We start from the raw sequence: 16,460 nt of genomic DNA on the forward strand, positions 1-16,460 counted from the left end.
CAGCTCCTAGCAGTCCCTGGTCACACTGCTCCCTTTATAGCGAGGCGCCTCCCCATGAGCTTCCCCATCAGAACCTGAGTTCCTGTGTCTCAGGACAGCTCCTGTGCAGACTAAGGGGCTCTTCTGCGGCAGGAACAAGCCCTGTGTGTGGCTGGTAGGTGCTGGGGACTGTCCTCTGTTCCACGGCTGAGGGGCCTTGTGTGAGAACAGGTGGAGCAGGGCTCTTTTGTCCCGCAAGGGCCAAAACCGTGCACATTCGACTGCGGCGGTTCAAGCTCCCTGCCAGAGGCAGGCGCCCTAGCTGCTGGCGGTATGGACAGACTCTGCTCTTCTCTCAACCCCACAGAGCCGGTGGGGGACCAGGATGCCACGGGTCCAGTTCTGCCACGGGGTTCCTGGAACCCAGCAGTGGGTGTTGCGCACGACCACCCCCCCCCCCGGACAGGTGGGAGAAACCACTGAACGCAATGCCCAAGTCCAGTCCTATGTGACCAGCACCCGCAGGGCTGGGGCTCTGTGACCGAGCCACCAGCAGAGTGGGGCCGGCAGGCCAGGCTGCGGCACAGGGGGCTCCGATGAGACCTACCCTCCTCAAAAAGTACACGGAACTTTCAAAATACAACTTCCCAATGCGTAAAACTCTCCACAACAGTCCCTTTCCGATGCTCCCTGCTGTGACCCAAGCTGAAGGCCTGGCATGCCCTGGGCCGGACAGATAATGAATTCCCACACCTCCTCTGGATGCGAGGCAGCCCTTGTCAGCAACTGTCACACCACCGGCCGAAGCAGCAGCTGCCCAGACCCGAAGCACCGCGTGACAGGCGCTTTACGAGACTGCGGTTCTGGTCCAGGGTCTATCCGGACGTGGCAACACCTTCTCGCCTCCCGGGTTTGCCCAAGGGGCATCGCAATGCAGTTAACAGACTGTGGCCAGGCGTGGGTACCAACGTCACCGTCACTCACTAGAGATGAAGGCTGTCTTCATCAACTGCCCCGCCTCTGCAGGCAGTAGAAACAGGCTGTGTGACAGTGCCCATGGCCAGAGGAGGACAGCGGGTCCGCCCACGGCCAGCACACCTGTCCCCGCACTCACTGGTCTGTTCCGCAGGTTTGCTCACAGCCACCTAAACTCGAAGGCACAACTGCCTCTTCTGACACTGTGGACACCTGTGTGAGTTTCTGCCCCTCCACCCAATAAGAAAGTTGGCACCCTGAGGGTCCTGATACCCAACAGCAAAGAGGACACAAAACAGGGATACAAATTATTGCCTCAAAAAGGTGACAAGGGCCCTGGCCGGTTGGCTCAGTGGTAAGAGCGTCGGCCTGGTGTGCAGAGGTCCCGGGTTCGATTCCCGGCCAGGGCACACAGGAGAAGCGCCCATCTGTTTCTCTACCCCTCCCCCTCTCCTTCCTCTCTCTCTCTTCCCCTCCCGCAGCCGAGGCTCCATTGGAGTAAAGATGGCCCGGGCGCTGGGGATGGCTCCTTGGCCTCTGCCCCAGGCGCTAGAGTGGCTCTGGTCACAACAAGCGACGCCCTGGAGGGGCAGAGCATCGACCCCTGACAGGCATGCCGGGTGGATCCCGGTCGGGCACATGCAGGAGTCTGTCTGACTGTCTCTCCCCGTTTCCAGCTTCAGAAAAAAATACAAAAAAAAAAATACAAAAAAAAAAAAAAAAAAGGTGACAAGCCAGCACTCAACTTCTGCCCTCTGTGGAGAGCCCGAGGGCCGAGAGGGTGAGGACCTTGTGCTAGTCTGACGGCGGCGGAGGGAAGGCTGCACAGCCTCCCAGAGCACAGAAAGAGGAGACCTCTCCCGTGGCTGTGAACCGAAGAAAACCCACTGATGTTCTGTATGCAAACAAACCCAAACAGTTTAATAACGGGGGGGTGGGGTGGAGGGGGAACTAAAAACAGCGCTCGAGTTCTGGTTTCTGTTCTTTCTGGGAGTGAGTCAATGTGAGCGTCCACTTTGGAGGCCTGCTTCGGTGCCGCTCAGGGAAGAGGAGCTGGGAATGCGGTCGTCACAGGAACCGAGAGGCACACCGACACCCACTCAGCTTCTCCAGCCACCGAAGCCCTGGACAGACCTGCAAGGAAGCGCCGGAGAGGCAGGTCAGCTTCCCGCTCACACAACTGTCGCGCTCAGAGTGCAGGCGCGGGGTTTTCCTGTCCTGCGGTTCTAAACAGGAGCACAGAGTGAGGACCAAAAGGAAGACCAGGCAGCTGACGGGCCTGGAACCCAGGGGACAGGCCTCTCTCGAGTCCTGCCTGCCAGTCTCTGCCCAAACGGCCCGTCTCTCTCATGCACGGCCCTGCAGGAGCCTTGGCCTGGCACCTCCTGCCACACGCTGGCCAAGACCAGCAAACCCACAGACCCCCAACCTGCCACGGAACCCCCATGCTTCCAGGACAGGCTTTTCAAACAGGAAGAATGTACAAGCAGCAAAAACTTAGTCCAATGTTCTCACACACCACACTCTTCCATTCTTACTTAGTGACTCAAAACGAGATACTTACGAGTTAGATGATCCAAAGTTGAATGCTGCAAAAAAGACGAAAAGGGTCAAGTTAAAACATACACACACTTGAATGAACAAGGTGGACCCTCGGCCGAGTCTCTCCTCCCTTTGTTCCCTGTGGAAAGCCCTCCTGCAGGCTGGCAGGAAGGTGAGCTGACTTCAGGTTGTTTCAGCCCCCCGCCCCCCGGTGCGGGCAGAGGGTCCTGGGCTGGCCCTCTTGCTCAGCTCCCCCGTGCCACACAGACCCAGGTGCTCTGCTCGAGGCCACAGAGGCAGGGCCTTGGGTTCCGGGCCCGGCTCTGCTGCTCACTGTCTGGGCCTCGGGGCAAACTGGCCCCTTGGAATTTTTGTGTCTTCATTTGTACAACAGCAACGATGCCTAATTTCTGTGCCTCTCAATGTGTTGCCAAGATAAAAACAGAACATTTTTTGCCTGACCAGGTGGTGGCGCAGTGGATAGAGCATCGGACTGGGATGCGGAAGGACCCAGGTTCGAGACCCCGAGCTCACCAGCTTGAGCGCGGGCTCATCTGGCTTGAGCAAAGAGCTCACCAGCTTGGACCCAAGGTCGCTGGCTCCAGCAGGGGGTTACTCGGTCTGCTGAAGGCCCATAGTCAAGGCACATGTGAGAAAGCAATCAATGAACAACTAAGAAGTCGCAACGCGCAACAAGAAACTGATGATTGATGCTTCTCATCTCTCTCCGTTCCTGTCTGTCTGTCCCTGTCTATCTCTGCCTCTGTAAAAAAACAAAAAACAAACAACAAAAACAAAAACAAAAAAACAGAACATTTTTGCTCCACTATCTGAAGAAGCAGAACGTTAAACAAATGAAAGACATTTTGTGAAGTCTCTACTCTTTTTTGTCTGCTGGCTTAGAATTCTAAACCAAGATCTAACAAGACGGTAATTATTTCATGTTCTCAAATCTTGAGGAAAATTTGGTAAGAAATGGTACAATGTTACAAGTCTAATTAAAACCTACAAAGTACCTCTGTCCTTCAAGCACTTTCAGCTTTTAAAACACCCCCCTGAAGAGCCAGGTAAGCACCACTCCTTCCTCTGGCGAGGGTCGTGGGCACCGCCGAGGGGCAGGCAGGAGGGACCCTGTGAGGGGGGCTGTCTCCTACCTGCTGAGCCAGATCCAAAGCCAGAGAAGCCCCCGCTCTGGGTCCCGAAGCCTGAAGTCTGCTGGGACAGCGACCCAAACGTCGGCGCGTTCTGACTGGCGAGGTTGCCGAAAGACGTGGTGCTGCTGCTGTTCCCAAACCTGCGCAGTGAGAAAGTGGTGCAGTCAGCGCAGCGCGGCCCGGCTGTGCCCGTGTCTGCGCCCGCACCCGCGCCTGCAGCCTCAGGCGGCCTCGCGAGTCCTCACGCTCGACACATGACTCAAGGAGACACGCTTGGTCCGCACCAGCAGCCTCTCGGAAGGAAGAGGCCAGAGCCCAGAGCAAACCATCTCTACTCTGGGGAGGAAGGTGACAGAACGACACAGAAGGCCGCCTGCCCAGCGTGTCGGTTGTGCCCGCGCTGGACGCTCAGGCCGCCTGGGGAGGGAGCAGTCCTGGACTCCGTAGTTTTGTTCTGCTTCCAGTAGTTCTCCACTGCTTCGTTTCAGCCCTCCTCATTAGCGACACCCTTCTGCCTGCCTCTCCTCCTCTCTCTGGACCTGATCCCGTGTTCCTTCCACGCTGAGGGGGTGTCCCTATGCGCAGACCACCCTGGCCCTGTGCTCACGGTCTGGCCGGGTCGGCTACAGTCCCACCCCTGCCCCGGGCCTCTCAGACACAGCCGCGGGAACTCCTCCACCGTCTGTGGGACCAGAGACCAGGGACCTAACAGAGGGGATGACACGGGCCCACGTGGATGTCGTGTGGAAATCTTCTGCAGGTCCTTGCCAGTCCTTTTCTACAAAGCGGACCTGACCAGCAGCCAGGGCTCGCGGGAGAGCCCCTCCACGGCAGAACATGGCTCTGCTGCTGGCGAAGAAAAGGGATGGTTGCCAAGTCCGTCAATAAAACGCTGAACCCCAGTCAATGCGCCGCCAGCACTGCAGTGCTCTGCGTGGCGGTCGGGGAGGGCGCGGGCCCCTCCAGCCTGCTGAGGACACTGGGCCGCTCGTCCCAGCATGCCTTTAAAAGCCTGCCTTCACTTGAACTCTGGGGGTTTCCTGGGGGAAACTGAAAAAACCCATTAGTGTCTACACGAAAGCCGAAGGGACGTTCGCTTTCCTTGGGACCTGCCTCCCTTTCTGCACCAGGTTCCTCACGGAGGGAAAAGGGTATGAGTAAGAACCTAAGTCTATTTTCAGGATAAAGATGGTACTACCTCATCACTTACCCCAGGACTGCCACAATGCCTCCTTCTCCCCAGTTTTAGCTTTGCATGCCCTGAACCAGTGCCAAGGGCAAGAGGCTTATTATACCATTCATTTCAGACACCATAGACCTCATCTGAATGAGGCACTTGGACGTCATGACCACATAGATTTCATCGAGACTTCATGATGCAATGAGAGCTATTTTCTCCTTGAGGTTTTGGCAGCTAAACGAAGTATCTGGGCCCTTAGAAGCCCATGCCTAACGGCACTTTCAGGGCGGATGTGCACAAGGCCGTCAGAGTGGCTTCGAAACCTGAGTGGTCATGGAGACTCTCAAACATGCGGGGGCCCAGCTGGTGCCTCCCATGGAAGCCAGCCTGGGGGACTGTGGGCCGGATACCCTTTTCGGGGCTCCAGACTGGAGGAAGGGACACAAGGAGTGGCTTACTCAAGGACAGTGGTCTAACGACAACAACCCAGGAGGAGAGAACTGGTGAGAACAGTTTGTTCAGAATTTCGTCGTACCAGTGACCACACAAAGGGCAATCTTGATGGCAAAGGAGCCATGGCAGGACTAGCTTTCTTCCTTTAACTGACCATTTAGCTCCAGCAGAGTGACAGGGCTGTCAACCAGTGCTCTGCACATCAGGGAAGTCACGTGGCTGTGTCCCCTCATGTACCTGGAGTCTGGCTTGGCAGAAATGTCTTCCCCAAGGGGAAGAGGAATCCTGGAGCGACCTGTCTGCTGATCTTGACGGAGGGGCCCTCAGCTCAAGGTCCAGAGTAGGGAACATGCAAGAACGTCCTTTTCAAGCCCAGAGCGCCAGGCCCCAGGGCACGGGCTGGCTGGACTGGGTCCCCGGCCCCACAGGCCCCCCGGGTCCCAGGCGCTTACCCGAATCCTCCTGCGCTGGCGGCCGCAGTGCCCTCTCCGAACACTTTGCCTCCCGTCGAGCCCAGAGGGCTTGTAAAGGCTGGGGCTGAACCGAATGCTGGCACCCCTCCAAACCCAGGGGATCCCCCAAAAGTAGGAGGGCTGCCAAACACTGGAGCAGCACCGAAGCCACCTGAGCAAAACAGAGGCAAACAAACAGAAGCGGGGAAAGAGAGGGGGGACAGGAAGAGAGGACGGTGAGCACCAAACCAAAAGAGAGAAGAGAAGGAAAGACACGTTAGATGGTCACATACAAAGGACTAACGAGAGGCAACGCCCCTTCTACCAGCAAAACGATAATTAAAACCAAAGCAAACCGAACCACCCCACTGCCTCCCTCCATTTCTAGCAGAGAAGTCTGGGGCCCACTCGGGAGAGCTCCTTGGAATTCTAAGAACCCAGCAGACCCCATTTGTCTGAGATCCCTGGACCCTCCCAGAGATGAGCTGGACCAGGCCACGCCACGTTTTGTCAAATCAGAGCGCCACCGAGAACCTACTCGGCACATTTCCGGTCTGCTGCCCTGTTGTGAGACTCCTCGTTGTAAAATCATCCTCAAAACTCCGACTCCTATGCAGCTGCCCGAGATGACAGGCAGACTCTGGACTGACCAGCGCACAGGCCTGGGGCCAGGCTTCGGGAAAGCCCAGCGCACAGCGTTAGACGCTCATGTCCCCTCTCGGGAGAGCCTGCGACCTGGGCTCCAGCCGCGAGGGCAAGCGCTCAGCGCGGGCATGTGGCCAGGGGCTGGTTACTTATTTAGAGCCGATGGCTCCGCATCTCTCATCGCAGTTTCGCAGTCTCTCTCTCTGTCCAGAGGACCTGTGTTTAAATGCTTTCTCTTTGCAGTAGGAGCTACTCAATAAACAAGCACACTGCATTTCTTTTCTGGATGAAGGCGGCTGTACAAACGTGGTACAGCAGTGTGCACTGGAGATAAGACAGCCTGCCAGCTGAGAGGGGAGCTGTCCGAGCCCCAGGCAACCTCGCAGGCTCACGGCGTGCGCTCCCACGAGCACAAGCCGGCCGGGTGGCCACTGCGTCAAGGGGTAGGTGGCCACGGCAGCCGGCTCCGACCGACAGAGATCTCCAGGGTGGGAGTATGAGCCAGCCTTCCCTGAGTGTCTCTTTTGCTCTCAGAAAGGTCCCCAGAGCCCAGACACTGTGTAAATCACTCCAGGCCATCAGCAGAGACCCTCGGTGTCTGTAGAATAGAATGAAATGGATCGTACAAACAACATGCTCTAAGGGGGTATTTCTGAAGATGAGCGAGGCCTTGGGGCCACACGCTGAGCAAATGGTGTCCTAGGAGCCTAAGGGGACCAGACAAAGTGAATCCCACGCAGAGGGAGCAATCAGGCCTCTCATTGGATGCCTAATCCCACCACAAGCTTCCACCACCCGGGCCAGCAAAGGCCCACAAAGGCCCACCAGCTGCACTGGCAGCTGCCTGTCCCTTCTTCTTGACTCATCCATCTGCTTACGGGCCACCCGCGGGGCCGCACCACAGGGAGGATCCTTTCCGCTCAAGCTCACGTTTGGGTTAACAGTCTGTATTTTAAAACCTTGAGTGAAATTCCAAGCCACGATAACGGGGACTGTTGGGTTACAAATATAACGGACTGGAAAAAAAAGTGCTAAAAAACCCTCGGGGTTGAATTATTTAAGACTGATTGCAGATCTAGTTACGCTTTCTTCCTAGACACACAGGGCTGCATCTAGTACCTCGTCACCCATATTATTCAGACTTCTTGGTGGAAGGTGAGTGGAAAATGAGAAGTCACAATGATACAGAAAGTAAACTGGACCGGGTAGAGGAGGGGGTCACACACACACGTGCACACACAACGCCCCAAGCACACCTGAGTCACAGCGAAGTGAAACAGGAAGAGAATGGTCATTCTGGTCTTATTTCTGGAGACAGGCAACTCGCCCCTGATGCTAGGAGCGGTCAATTTTATTAGATGCCGTACTTTCGTGATTCTCTTCTCCTGAAGAAATAGAAATGTACTAATCACCACTAAACAAAAGTATCTGACTTACTCAGAGCCCTGGCAGTGCCAGGGGCTGCGTGGCAGTCTGTTTTTATCCTCCCAATAAACCCGGGATCCCCACTTCACAGGGGAGAAAACTGAGGCTCTGCAGCTCATGTCTGGCTAGCCGGTCACCAGTGGAGCTGGGCCTGGAATGGGCTGAGTTGACTCACGAGACCACCTGTCAGCTAACCACTCCCAGTCCTTCAGCAATGCCAGCCACAGGTCAGCGGGGTGAACCCAACGAACTGGGACGGCAGCAAGGACATTTCCAGACTGTCCCTCCTGTCCTCCTTGAATCAATCCCAGCAGTGTTATGTCCTAATGCACTGTACTAGGGAAGACGGGCACTGTCGAATTGCTCAAAGACCCGTCCAAAGTCCCTCTGAAAGCAGAAAGCAATGACCCTGATGCCTTGGGCTTCAGTGCTGCCTTGGCAGAGAGGCGGCAGCTGGATTGGAAGCAGCCCCCCAAAGCTCTGCGGCACCCCCTGTGCTGGAAGAGCGCTCTGAGCACTGGGCACCCTGCAGACGCACCTCCACAGGCACAGGGTGGCAGGCTTCCCCACCTCACCTTCACTCTTTCGGGGACTGGCTCAGGCAGCTTTCTCTGTTCGAGTCCTCAAATCAGGTGGTTTCATGGGGCAAATAATCAAATAGGAAAAATATTCTTGTTTGCTTTTTTTTCTAAAGTGAGAAGCGGGGAGGCAGAGAGATAGACTCCCGCATGTGCCCGACCAGGATCCACCCGGCATGCCCACCAGGGGGCGATGCTCTGCCGATCTGGGGCGTTGCTCGGTTGCAACCAGAGCCATTCTAGTGCTTGAGGTGGAGGCCATGGAGCCATCCTCAGTGCCCGGGCCAACTCTGCTCCAATGGAGCCTTGGCTGCAGGAGGGGAAGAGAGAGACAGAGAGAAAGGAAAGGGGGAAGGATGGAGAAGCAGATGGGCGCTTCTCCTGTGTGCCCTGGCTGGGAATTGAACCCGGGACTTCTAAACGCCAGGCTGAAGCTCTACTGCTGAGCCAACCGGCCAGGGCAGGAAAAATATTCTTAAAGGAAGTTACATTTTACCTAAGATTGAAATTTTAAAAGCATCAGATTCTCAAATCAATTGGGACCCGATCCCAGGATAAAGAACAACATATAAGAAAAACAGAGGAGTCAAAGAAAACACTACCATATTCCTTAAAAAAAAAAAAAAAAGAGAAAGTCTTGATGATTAATGTGATTAATGCACTAAAATCTCTTAGTCAAATAATATTTGCCTTGTTAACGAGGAATGAGAGCTTGTAGCCCTTTCATTTTTAAGTCAATCACTGCAGGGAAGGTTGGGGGCAGAATAAAGCTGCAATGCTGTTTCTCGTCCCTTGTAAGGTCTAGAAAGAGGAACAGTAACTGGCAACCCAAGACTGAGGCACCCAGTCACCAGCGAGCAGAGGTGCACTGTGCATCTAGGGCCCACAGCCACTTGGGCTCTAGAAGGAGAAGTCCCGGTGCCAATCCGGGACAGTCCTGAGTCGGAGCTGCCTGTGCACCTGGCCCACAGGTAGAAGCTTTCCTCTGGAGTTGGCAGAATTTCGGCCTACCACACACCCGAGGGAGGAGTGCCTGCCACTCACCCACAGCGGGCCTGCTTAAGAGAACTGCTGTCTCACCAAACACTCCCCTCTGCCCCAGCCTGAAAGAAAGCCTTTCACACAACTGTCCACATAACCTGTAGATCTGCGAGACAGGAACAGGACAGAGAGGCAGTTGACAGAAATGAAGTCAGCTTTTGTGTCTAAACATACAATGTTTTCTAAAAATTTTAATTCTAAATCCAATGCATGATTATAAAAAGTCACAGTTCATAAACATATACTTTCAAAGTAATGCTGGGATAAAACATAGTGCTGAAAATATTCTTTATTCTTAATTACATGGGTATGGTCAAACTGTAAAAATAAACCGAGCTGTATGCTGACATGCAAGTATTTGGACATTGTATATGTAGTACACGTATACCTAATATATTCATGTTTATTACACTCAAAGGAAAAAAAACCGACTCGGGGTGGTGAACACACAGGACAGTGTACAGATGTGTTGTAGGATTGTGCACCTGAAACCTGTATAATCTTGTTAACTAGTGTCAACCAATAAATTTAATGAGGGGGAAAAAAGGCAAAAACAAAGTGATTTGGAAAAGAAAGGACAATGACGCAGACAGAAGTTACACACTGCCCTGCCTGGGACAGACACCGGGCACCCAGGCACCGTGACCCGGGACGCTCTCTTACTTATACCTCAGTTACCATCGGTTACCACTTTCTTCTCTGTCCCCTTATTCTGGCCACTCTGCAACTGCTAGGTTATCTACATTTTCTTCCCTTGGAAGACTCAAAGCTCTCTCAAGGGCTACGTTATATGCATTCTGTGCTTCTCTGCAGTCTCAGCAGGCCTAGAACAGTGTCAGGAACATCGCAGAGCTCAGTAAGTACACCGTGTGTGTGGGGGTCCCTTCACCCACACTCCATCTACTCCCGCGAGACACCTAGATCCCCCTCCAGCTACCTGTGCACACGCGAACACACGTCTACAAGCGCCCACGGCTGCTACAGACACAAGTACCTGTCTTACTCGGGGTGGAGAACCCGAAGCCCTGGGACGCCACGCTTCCGCCTCCGGCGCTGAAAGTGCCCGTGGGTTTCTGCTCGCCGAACGACGAGCTGCCAAAGCCGCCAAACGTCTTGGCCCCACTGTTTCCGAACAGGTTAGAGGTATCTGAGGAGGTGAGACACGGGTGTGGGAGGTCAGAGGGGGAAAGGGTCCTGTCCTTATTTACTTCTAAGAACAGAAGGAAGAAACCTCGCTGGGTGTTCTGGGAGAAGAGAGTGAGTGACAGGGGAGCCCAGGGCTCAAGGGCGCTGAACTGAAGAGAATGGACCCCTTCTCTGGTGGGCATGCACCCTACGGACCAGTGTTTAATCACTCTGGTAGCCAGGCTGAGGACTTCCTGACACGACCCTACAGGCACAACGGGCTCCAGAGAGGAGGGTCCTTCACAGACGCCCGCCTGCGCTCGCACAGGTATTGGACCAGAGCAGCTTCACACCGGACTTTTATTCTAAACAACCTCCTCACGAGGACCAGCTTCAACTTTTGTCAAACTGGAGAAAACAGAGTTAGAGCAAATCCACAGCAAGGGGCACGGTGCCGGGCACTCCGCTTCTATGGTCCAGTCGGCATGCTTGCCGCAGCCTGGTCTGCCCCGAGCATGGCAGACCAGCGACACCCAGGGCCTCCCGCCATCGATCTGGTGGCAGCCAGTGGATCCCATGAGAATGTAAGCGAGGCCAGCAAGACTTCCCGTCTGATTTGCTCTTTCTGAGGTTCAGGGGAAGCTCCTGACCTTTCCAACGCGTGTCTAGAGGGGCACTCCTTCCAATACGTGCTGAACCCACTCCAACAATGGAAGGAAACTAACGACTAACACCCAGCTGGCGAGAGTTCTTGGTTTTATTGAGTTTGTGCCCGCAGGAGGCGTGGAGGAGCAAGCTACCCCGAAATGGGGTGAAGGCCCAAAGGCAGAAGCAGAAAGAGGAGGCTGAAGAGATCAGCTCTGGGGGGCGGGTAGAGAGCTGACTCCATGCTGCCAAATGAGAAGCACAAACATCTGCACCAGGCCGGGCCACCCCCAGCAGTGGCCAGGCGCTGCTCACTCACAGTGAAGGTGACAGGAGGCAGGGGAGGGGAGGGGGGAGGGGGGAGGGGAGGGAGCCACTCACTCTCAAAGTCAAGCTGTCTGAAGGGGGGGTCCACCCTAACTTGTCAGTTCCCAGGTACCTCCCTCTCCACTCTGTTGCTGCTTCCCCGTGTGAGATGTGACTGGTAAAACTTCTACTGCAGTGCTCGATCTACAATCTGGGAAGTGAGCAGCCTTCCCTCAGAGACAAGACCACCTCAAAAACAAACTAACAAAAAAACAGAGCCTTGACTATCCCGGGCACCTGCTAAAACCAGTGCCAACAGTCTGAGAGCCTGGCTGGGCATGCCAGGTCCTGACAGCGGCAGTGGTTAACCCCTATTTCGGGTACACAGGGTTATCTGTCCCCTGGGGGAGTCCTCTTGAAAACTGTAATCGAAATTTCCCTTGACGAGCTAGTTGAAGGTCACCTCTGACTCCCTCAATGGCAGTCCGTTGGACAATGGAGACAAGAACAGCCTTCTCAGTCATTCTTCTAACTCGAACTTTCAAGAACAGAGGGCTGCAATTTTTTGACTCAGTGCTAACGATGCACAATTTCAAATAGCAAACGAATTCATATGCACGACGAGGGGCTAGATCTCCTCTGGGAGAAACTCAAAATGCAGAGGTGAAGGATTTTGCTGGGACAGCGCTGGGAGGCTTAAATTCCTGAGAGACAGAGAAGTTTTCCAAGGCTTTGGGGCCCTGTATCCCTTTAGAACCCTTTGTCTTTAGGGTGCTCACAGCATACCACAACGAACAAGCGAATAAGCGTGCATTCTGCATTCAGACCCAGCTCAGCATACCCAGTATCCATGATGCCGGGCAAGCGCTTACACTTTCCTGAGCCCAGTTCCCACACACACAAAACGGGCAGAGCGGCTGTGACCACGCAAAGCTGCTGTGGAGAGGGGATGAGACCGTGTGAGGAACGCACCTCGTCTGGCACATAGTATGGCCTCAGGAAATACAACTTCCTGTTTCTTTAACTCTTCCTCCTGCCATCCATATCTCGTTCATATCCGACATAAAAAACACAGAGTAGGTCAGGTGCAGAGAATCAATCCTTTTCATTCTGTGAAGATCCCGAGAACTCAACCATTCAAGCTGTAACAGCTGTCACTTGCAGTCTCAAAAGGGGCCGGGCATACTGAGCCGTTCCAGGATCTGTGTAGCTGCCCTGACCCAAGCGGCAGAAAACTGTCTGCGCCTGTTTCTGTGGTCAACAATGTACTTCTCGGCGGTCTCTGAACGGCCCCCAAGTAACAGTCTCTAGTTCTTGAAAACACGGCACAGGGACTCTGTTGGGCACTAAAACAGTATTCCACTGTAGGAAACTCTTGTGAGCCGGCCGGCTGCCGCCGCGCACTCCGGACAGTGCAGGTGAAAGTGGCGTCCGCTCCGGGCCTGCCCGCTGGCACAGCCGTCCTGCCAGGTCTTTCATCTGGCGAGAATACTAGCGTAGCCTAATGTCATCAGAGACCAGTCCCACGTCATTCTGCAGGTCTCCAGTCACCCAGTCACCACACAAGAACTGAACATGTCCTGACAAAGGGACCTCAAGAAGCACCTGTCCAGGACAACTTCCAAGACATTTTCTTCTTCAATTTAATTAATTAATTAATTTTGTAACAGAAACAGAGAGAGGGAGAGGAACAGATAGGGACAGACAGACAGGAAGGGAGAGAGATGAGAAGTATCAGTTCTTCATTGCGGCTCCTTAATTGTTCATTGATTGCTTTCTCATATGTGCCTTGACCCGGGGGGGGGGGAGGGGCTACAGCAGACCAAGTAACCCCTTGCTCAAGCCAGCGACCTTGGGTCCAAGCTGGTGAGCTTCTGCTCAAACTAGCTGAACCCGCACTCAAGCTGGCGACCTCGGGGTCTGAACCCGGGTCCTCCACATCCCAGTCCAACACTCTGTCCACTGTGCCACTGCCTGGTCAGGCCCAAGACATTTTCTTAAAAAACAGTCATAGAGGGAGCTTTGTGAGCCCAAAAAAGTCTCATCAAGTGGCCTTTTCATTCTCAAATGTCTTCAGGTCCCTATACAGGAAAAAATGCGCCAAGGATGGGTCCAGCAGTGTCCTCAGTGAGACCTGGGAGGCAGCAGGTTCTTACAAGTGACAAGCCACTGTGGCGCGAGTTGTAAATGACCCGTGGGTTCAGTGTGCTGGGCACTGTGCCTGGGGAGGTGGAAGGGAGCCCTGGGGGGGAGGCAGCATCCACACACTGAGCATGCCGGCTCGGCCGCAGGCCTGCAGCTTGCCTTCCCTGGGCTCTGCTCAGTCCCCGCCCTCTTCCTCCGGCTGACAGGGCAGCCTCAGGCCCAGGCCGCCGGGGCCTACACGTCACAGAGGGAACTGCGGGTTCCTCTATCTGTGCTCAGATATGTGTCTGCGAGGAGGAATGTGTGATGCCCTGAGGAACAAGCACAGGGCCGCCCTGCCCCCTGGGGGTTGCGACGTCACACTGTGCAGCCAGGAAGACCTCTTGAGGCAACGTGCTGGAGCCGAGCCCTGGAAACACACGCAGGTTAAACACTGGCTACGCCACTCAAAGCCTGTCACCTCCGTAAGTCCACATCCCTTCCCTGTCCTTGTCGATGAAATGGGGATGGCCACAGGGAAACTGCTGTTGTAAGACGTGATCAGACCACAGGTGGAGCCCCTGGCACACAGCAGGTTACTTCCCCTCTGCTCCCCGTCTCCCCAGGAATGGAACACCAGGGCTGCGGGATTCCACACGAGGAAATCGCTGTGGGCCCACGTGATCCGAGTCCACGCAGCACAGAGGCAGAGATTTCCATTCACCCTCGCAGGAAGGGCAGGGTCAGTGGGTGGTGTGGAGGGAGCAGGGTGGACCCTAGCACTGAAGGAGGGAGAATGTGTTGGGGGAACTGAGTCAGTCAGAAAACCATTGGGGCCAGCTCAGAGGGCCCTAACTTCAGCCTGAGGAGCTGGACTTGATGCCACAGTCAGTGGGAAGCTGCCAAATGGGTTTGAGTAGAGAGCGGCCAAGCAAAAGCAGTCTTGTCACTCAGTTTGGTATGGACTTCCAGACCGCAGTGGGAGAAACTAGAGGCAGAAAGGGGAGTTGGGTGGCTACTGTAATGCCCAGATGACACGGGGGAACACACCCCATAACGACAGAGAAAAAAGAAGAAAAGGGAAGGGGTTCTTTGAGAGGCAGGAAGAGGACCCGGAATGCATATCCATACAGTCTAGGGAAGCAAGACCCAAAAGTATCAAATGTCACAGTCACCCAAGGAGGAAGAGGCTGCCCCTGGTGATCTGCAGAGAGCACCCTGAGTTCGGTGGCCAGGACAGCGGCCTCCCCAGATGCTTCCAGCTCCTGCTTGCCCACTGTTCTTCCCTCTTAGCCTGAACTTGGTCCTAAGGACTATGAAGGCTCCTGTCCCTGTCACCATCAAGCCATTTAGGTTTTTTTGTTTGTTTTGTGTGTTAGGGACAGAGAGAGTCAGAGAGAGGGACAGACAGGGACAGACAGGAAGGGAGAGAGATGAGAATCATCAAGTCTTCGTTGTGGTTCCTTAGTTGTTCATTGATTGCTTTCTCATATGCGCCTTGACCAGGGGGCTACAGCAGACCGAGTGACCCCCTGCTCAAGCCAGCGTCCTTGGGCTCAAGCTCGTGAGCTTTTTGCTCAAACCCGACGAGCTCGTGCTCAAGCTGGTGACCTCGGGGTCTCGAACCTGGGTCCTCCGCTCTATCCACTACGCCACCACCTGGTCAGGCCAGACATTTAGTTTTTAAAAACAAACAGAAACAATTGTTAAGTCTTTCCTGTACCCTCTGAAATTCACTTAAACTTCCCTGAGGCATACAATTAAACTGCTGGGTAACAAATGCCAAGGTTTAGAAGAGACCAGCAGGTGTCCGGTACCAAGAAGAGATGTGTTTATTTTAAACCAGAAGAAAAGAATCATAACGATGTGCCAGTGACCAACAGGCCAGGAGAGCACTGTCCCACCTGCGGGGTGTAAACACACACTCCCTGGCGGACTGAACATGAAGCAAGGGGAGACGGGCACAGCAGGCTCCCGTGGGCCAGCGCCAGCCCACCGAAAGAAGGCAGCTCCTGGACAGGTTAAGAGCCACGGCATGAGAAGTGACTCAGCCAGAAGGAAAGGGATTTCTACTAGGCTATGTCGAGCCTAAGTTTTAACAAATGGGTGAGTAACACGACCTGGCAGATGATGACCTTCCTAGGGGCTAAGCTCACATTTCTCACTAGCACGTCAAGTGCCTCTTCTGTGCCAGATGCTGTGTGGCACATTATGGGAGGTGTAGCTGAATTCCAGATCTGCCACTTTCTGGCTTGTGACTTAAAAAACCCAAAGCAATCAGCTCACCACCTAAAGCTTGTTTCTTATTGGAAAATGGAGAGTGCTGGGTACAAGTGTCCGCTTTCACAGTGTGTGCGCGAGGCCCTGCGGGGCTGTGCCGGGCAAACCAGCCAGCTGTGCCTCCGGCTCTGACCTGCTCCCGAGTAATTAAGAGTTCATCTGCAGAAGTGGTTTTTGAAAACGACAAGACTCGGTGTCTAAGAGCCCATAATTCTAGGGCTCTACGTTCCTCCTGCAGATGTAAGCCGAAGAACAAAAATTTCCCATTACACAGTGATACAAATTAAGAGGTACGGGGTCTGCTGACTGTAATCTTTCTTTCTTTCTCTTTCTTTCTTTCTCTCTCTTTTTGTTTCTTATTTTCTCTCTCTCTCTTTCTTCTGAAGTGAGAAGCGGGGAGGCAGAGAGATAGACTTCTGCATGCGCCCAACCAGGATCCACCCGGCATGCCCTCCAGGGGGCGATGCTCTGACCACCTGAGGTGTTGCTTAATTGGGGCAGGAGCCATTCTAGTGCCTGAGGCGGAGGCCACTGAGCCGTCAGCACCCGGGCCAAC

The 16,460-nt window shown here is 54.4% G+C and overlaps 1 protein-coding gene across 4 annotated transcripts in view; it reads right to left on the reverse strand.

Annotated features, from left to right (window-relative positions):
* Positions 1-1,860: 1,860 nt before the first annotated feature.
* The window catches only part of NUP214 (nucleoporin 214), a 97,761-nt gene continuing 83,161 nt past the window's right edge, over positions 1,861-16,460 (reverse strand). For 3 of the 4 annotated variants that reach the window (XM_066255933.1, XM_066255931.1, XM_066255930.1), the window contains 5 exons: positions 10,419-10,571; positions 5,736-5,907; positions 3,651-3,790; positions 2,519-2,543; positions 1,861-2,088 (listed from right to left, as the gene is read on the reverse strand). In XM_066255933.1, coding sequence (XP_066112030.1) covers positions 2,055-2,088; positions 2,519-2,543; positions 3,651-3,790; positions 5,736-5,907; positions 10,419-10,571 — 524 coding nt within the window. In that variant the 3' untranslated portion in view covers positions 1,861-2,054. The remainder of the gene's footprint in view (positions 2,089-2,518; positions 2,544-3,650; positions 3,791-5,735; positions 5,908-10,418; positions 10,572-16,460) is intronic. The other variant, XM_066255932.1, reaches the window with a different exon arrangement.

This window comes from Saccopteryx bilineata, chromosome 2 (assembly GCF_036850765.1).
Source record: "Saccopteryx bilineata isolate mSacBil1 chromosome 2, mSacBil1_pri_phased_curated, whole genome shotgun sequence".
Classification (NCBI taxonomy): Eukaryota; Metazoa; Chordata; class Mammalia; order Chiroptera; family Emballonuridae; genus Saccopteryx; species Saccopteryx bilineata.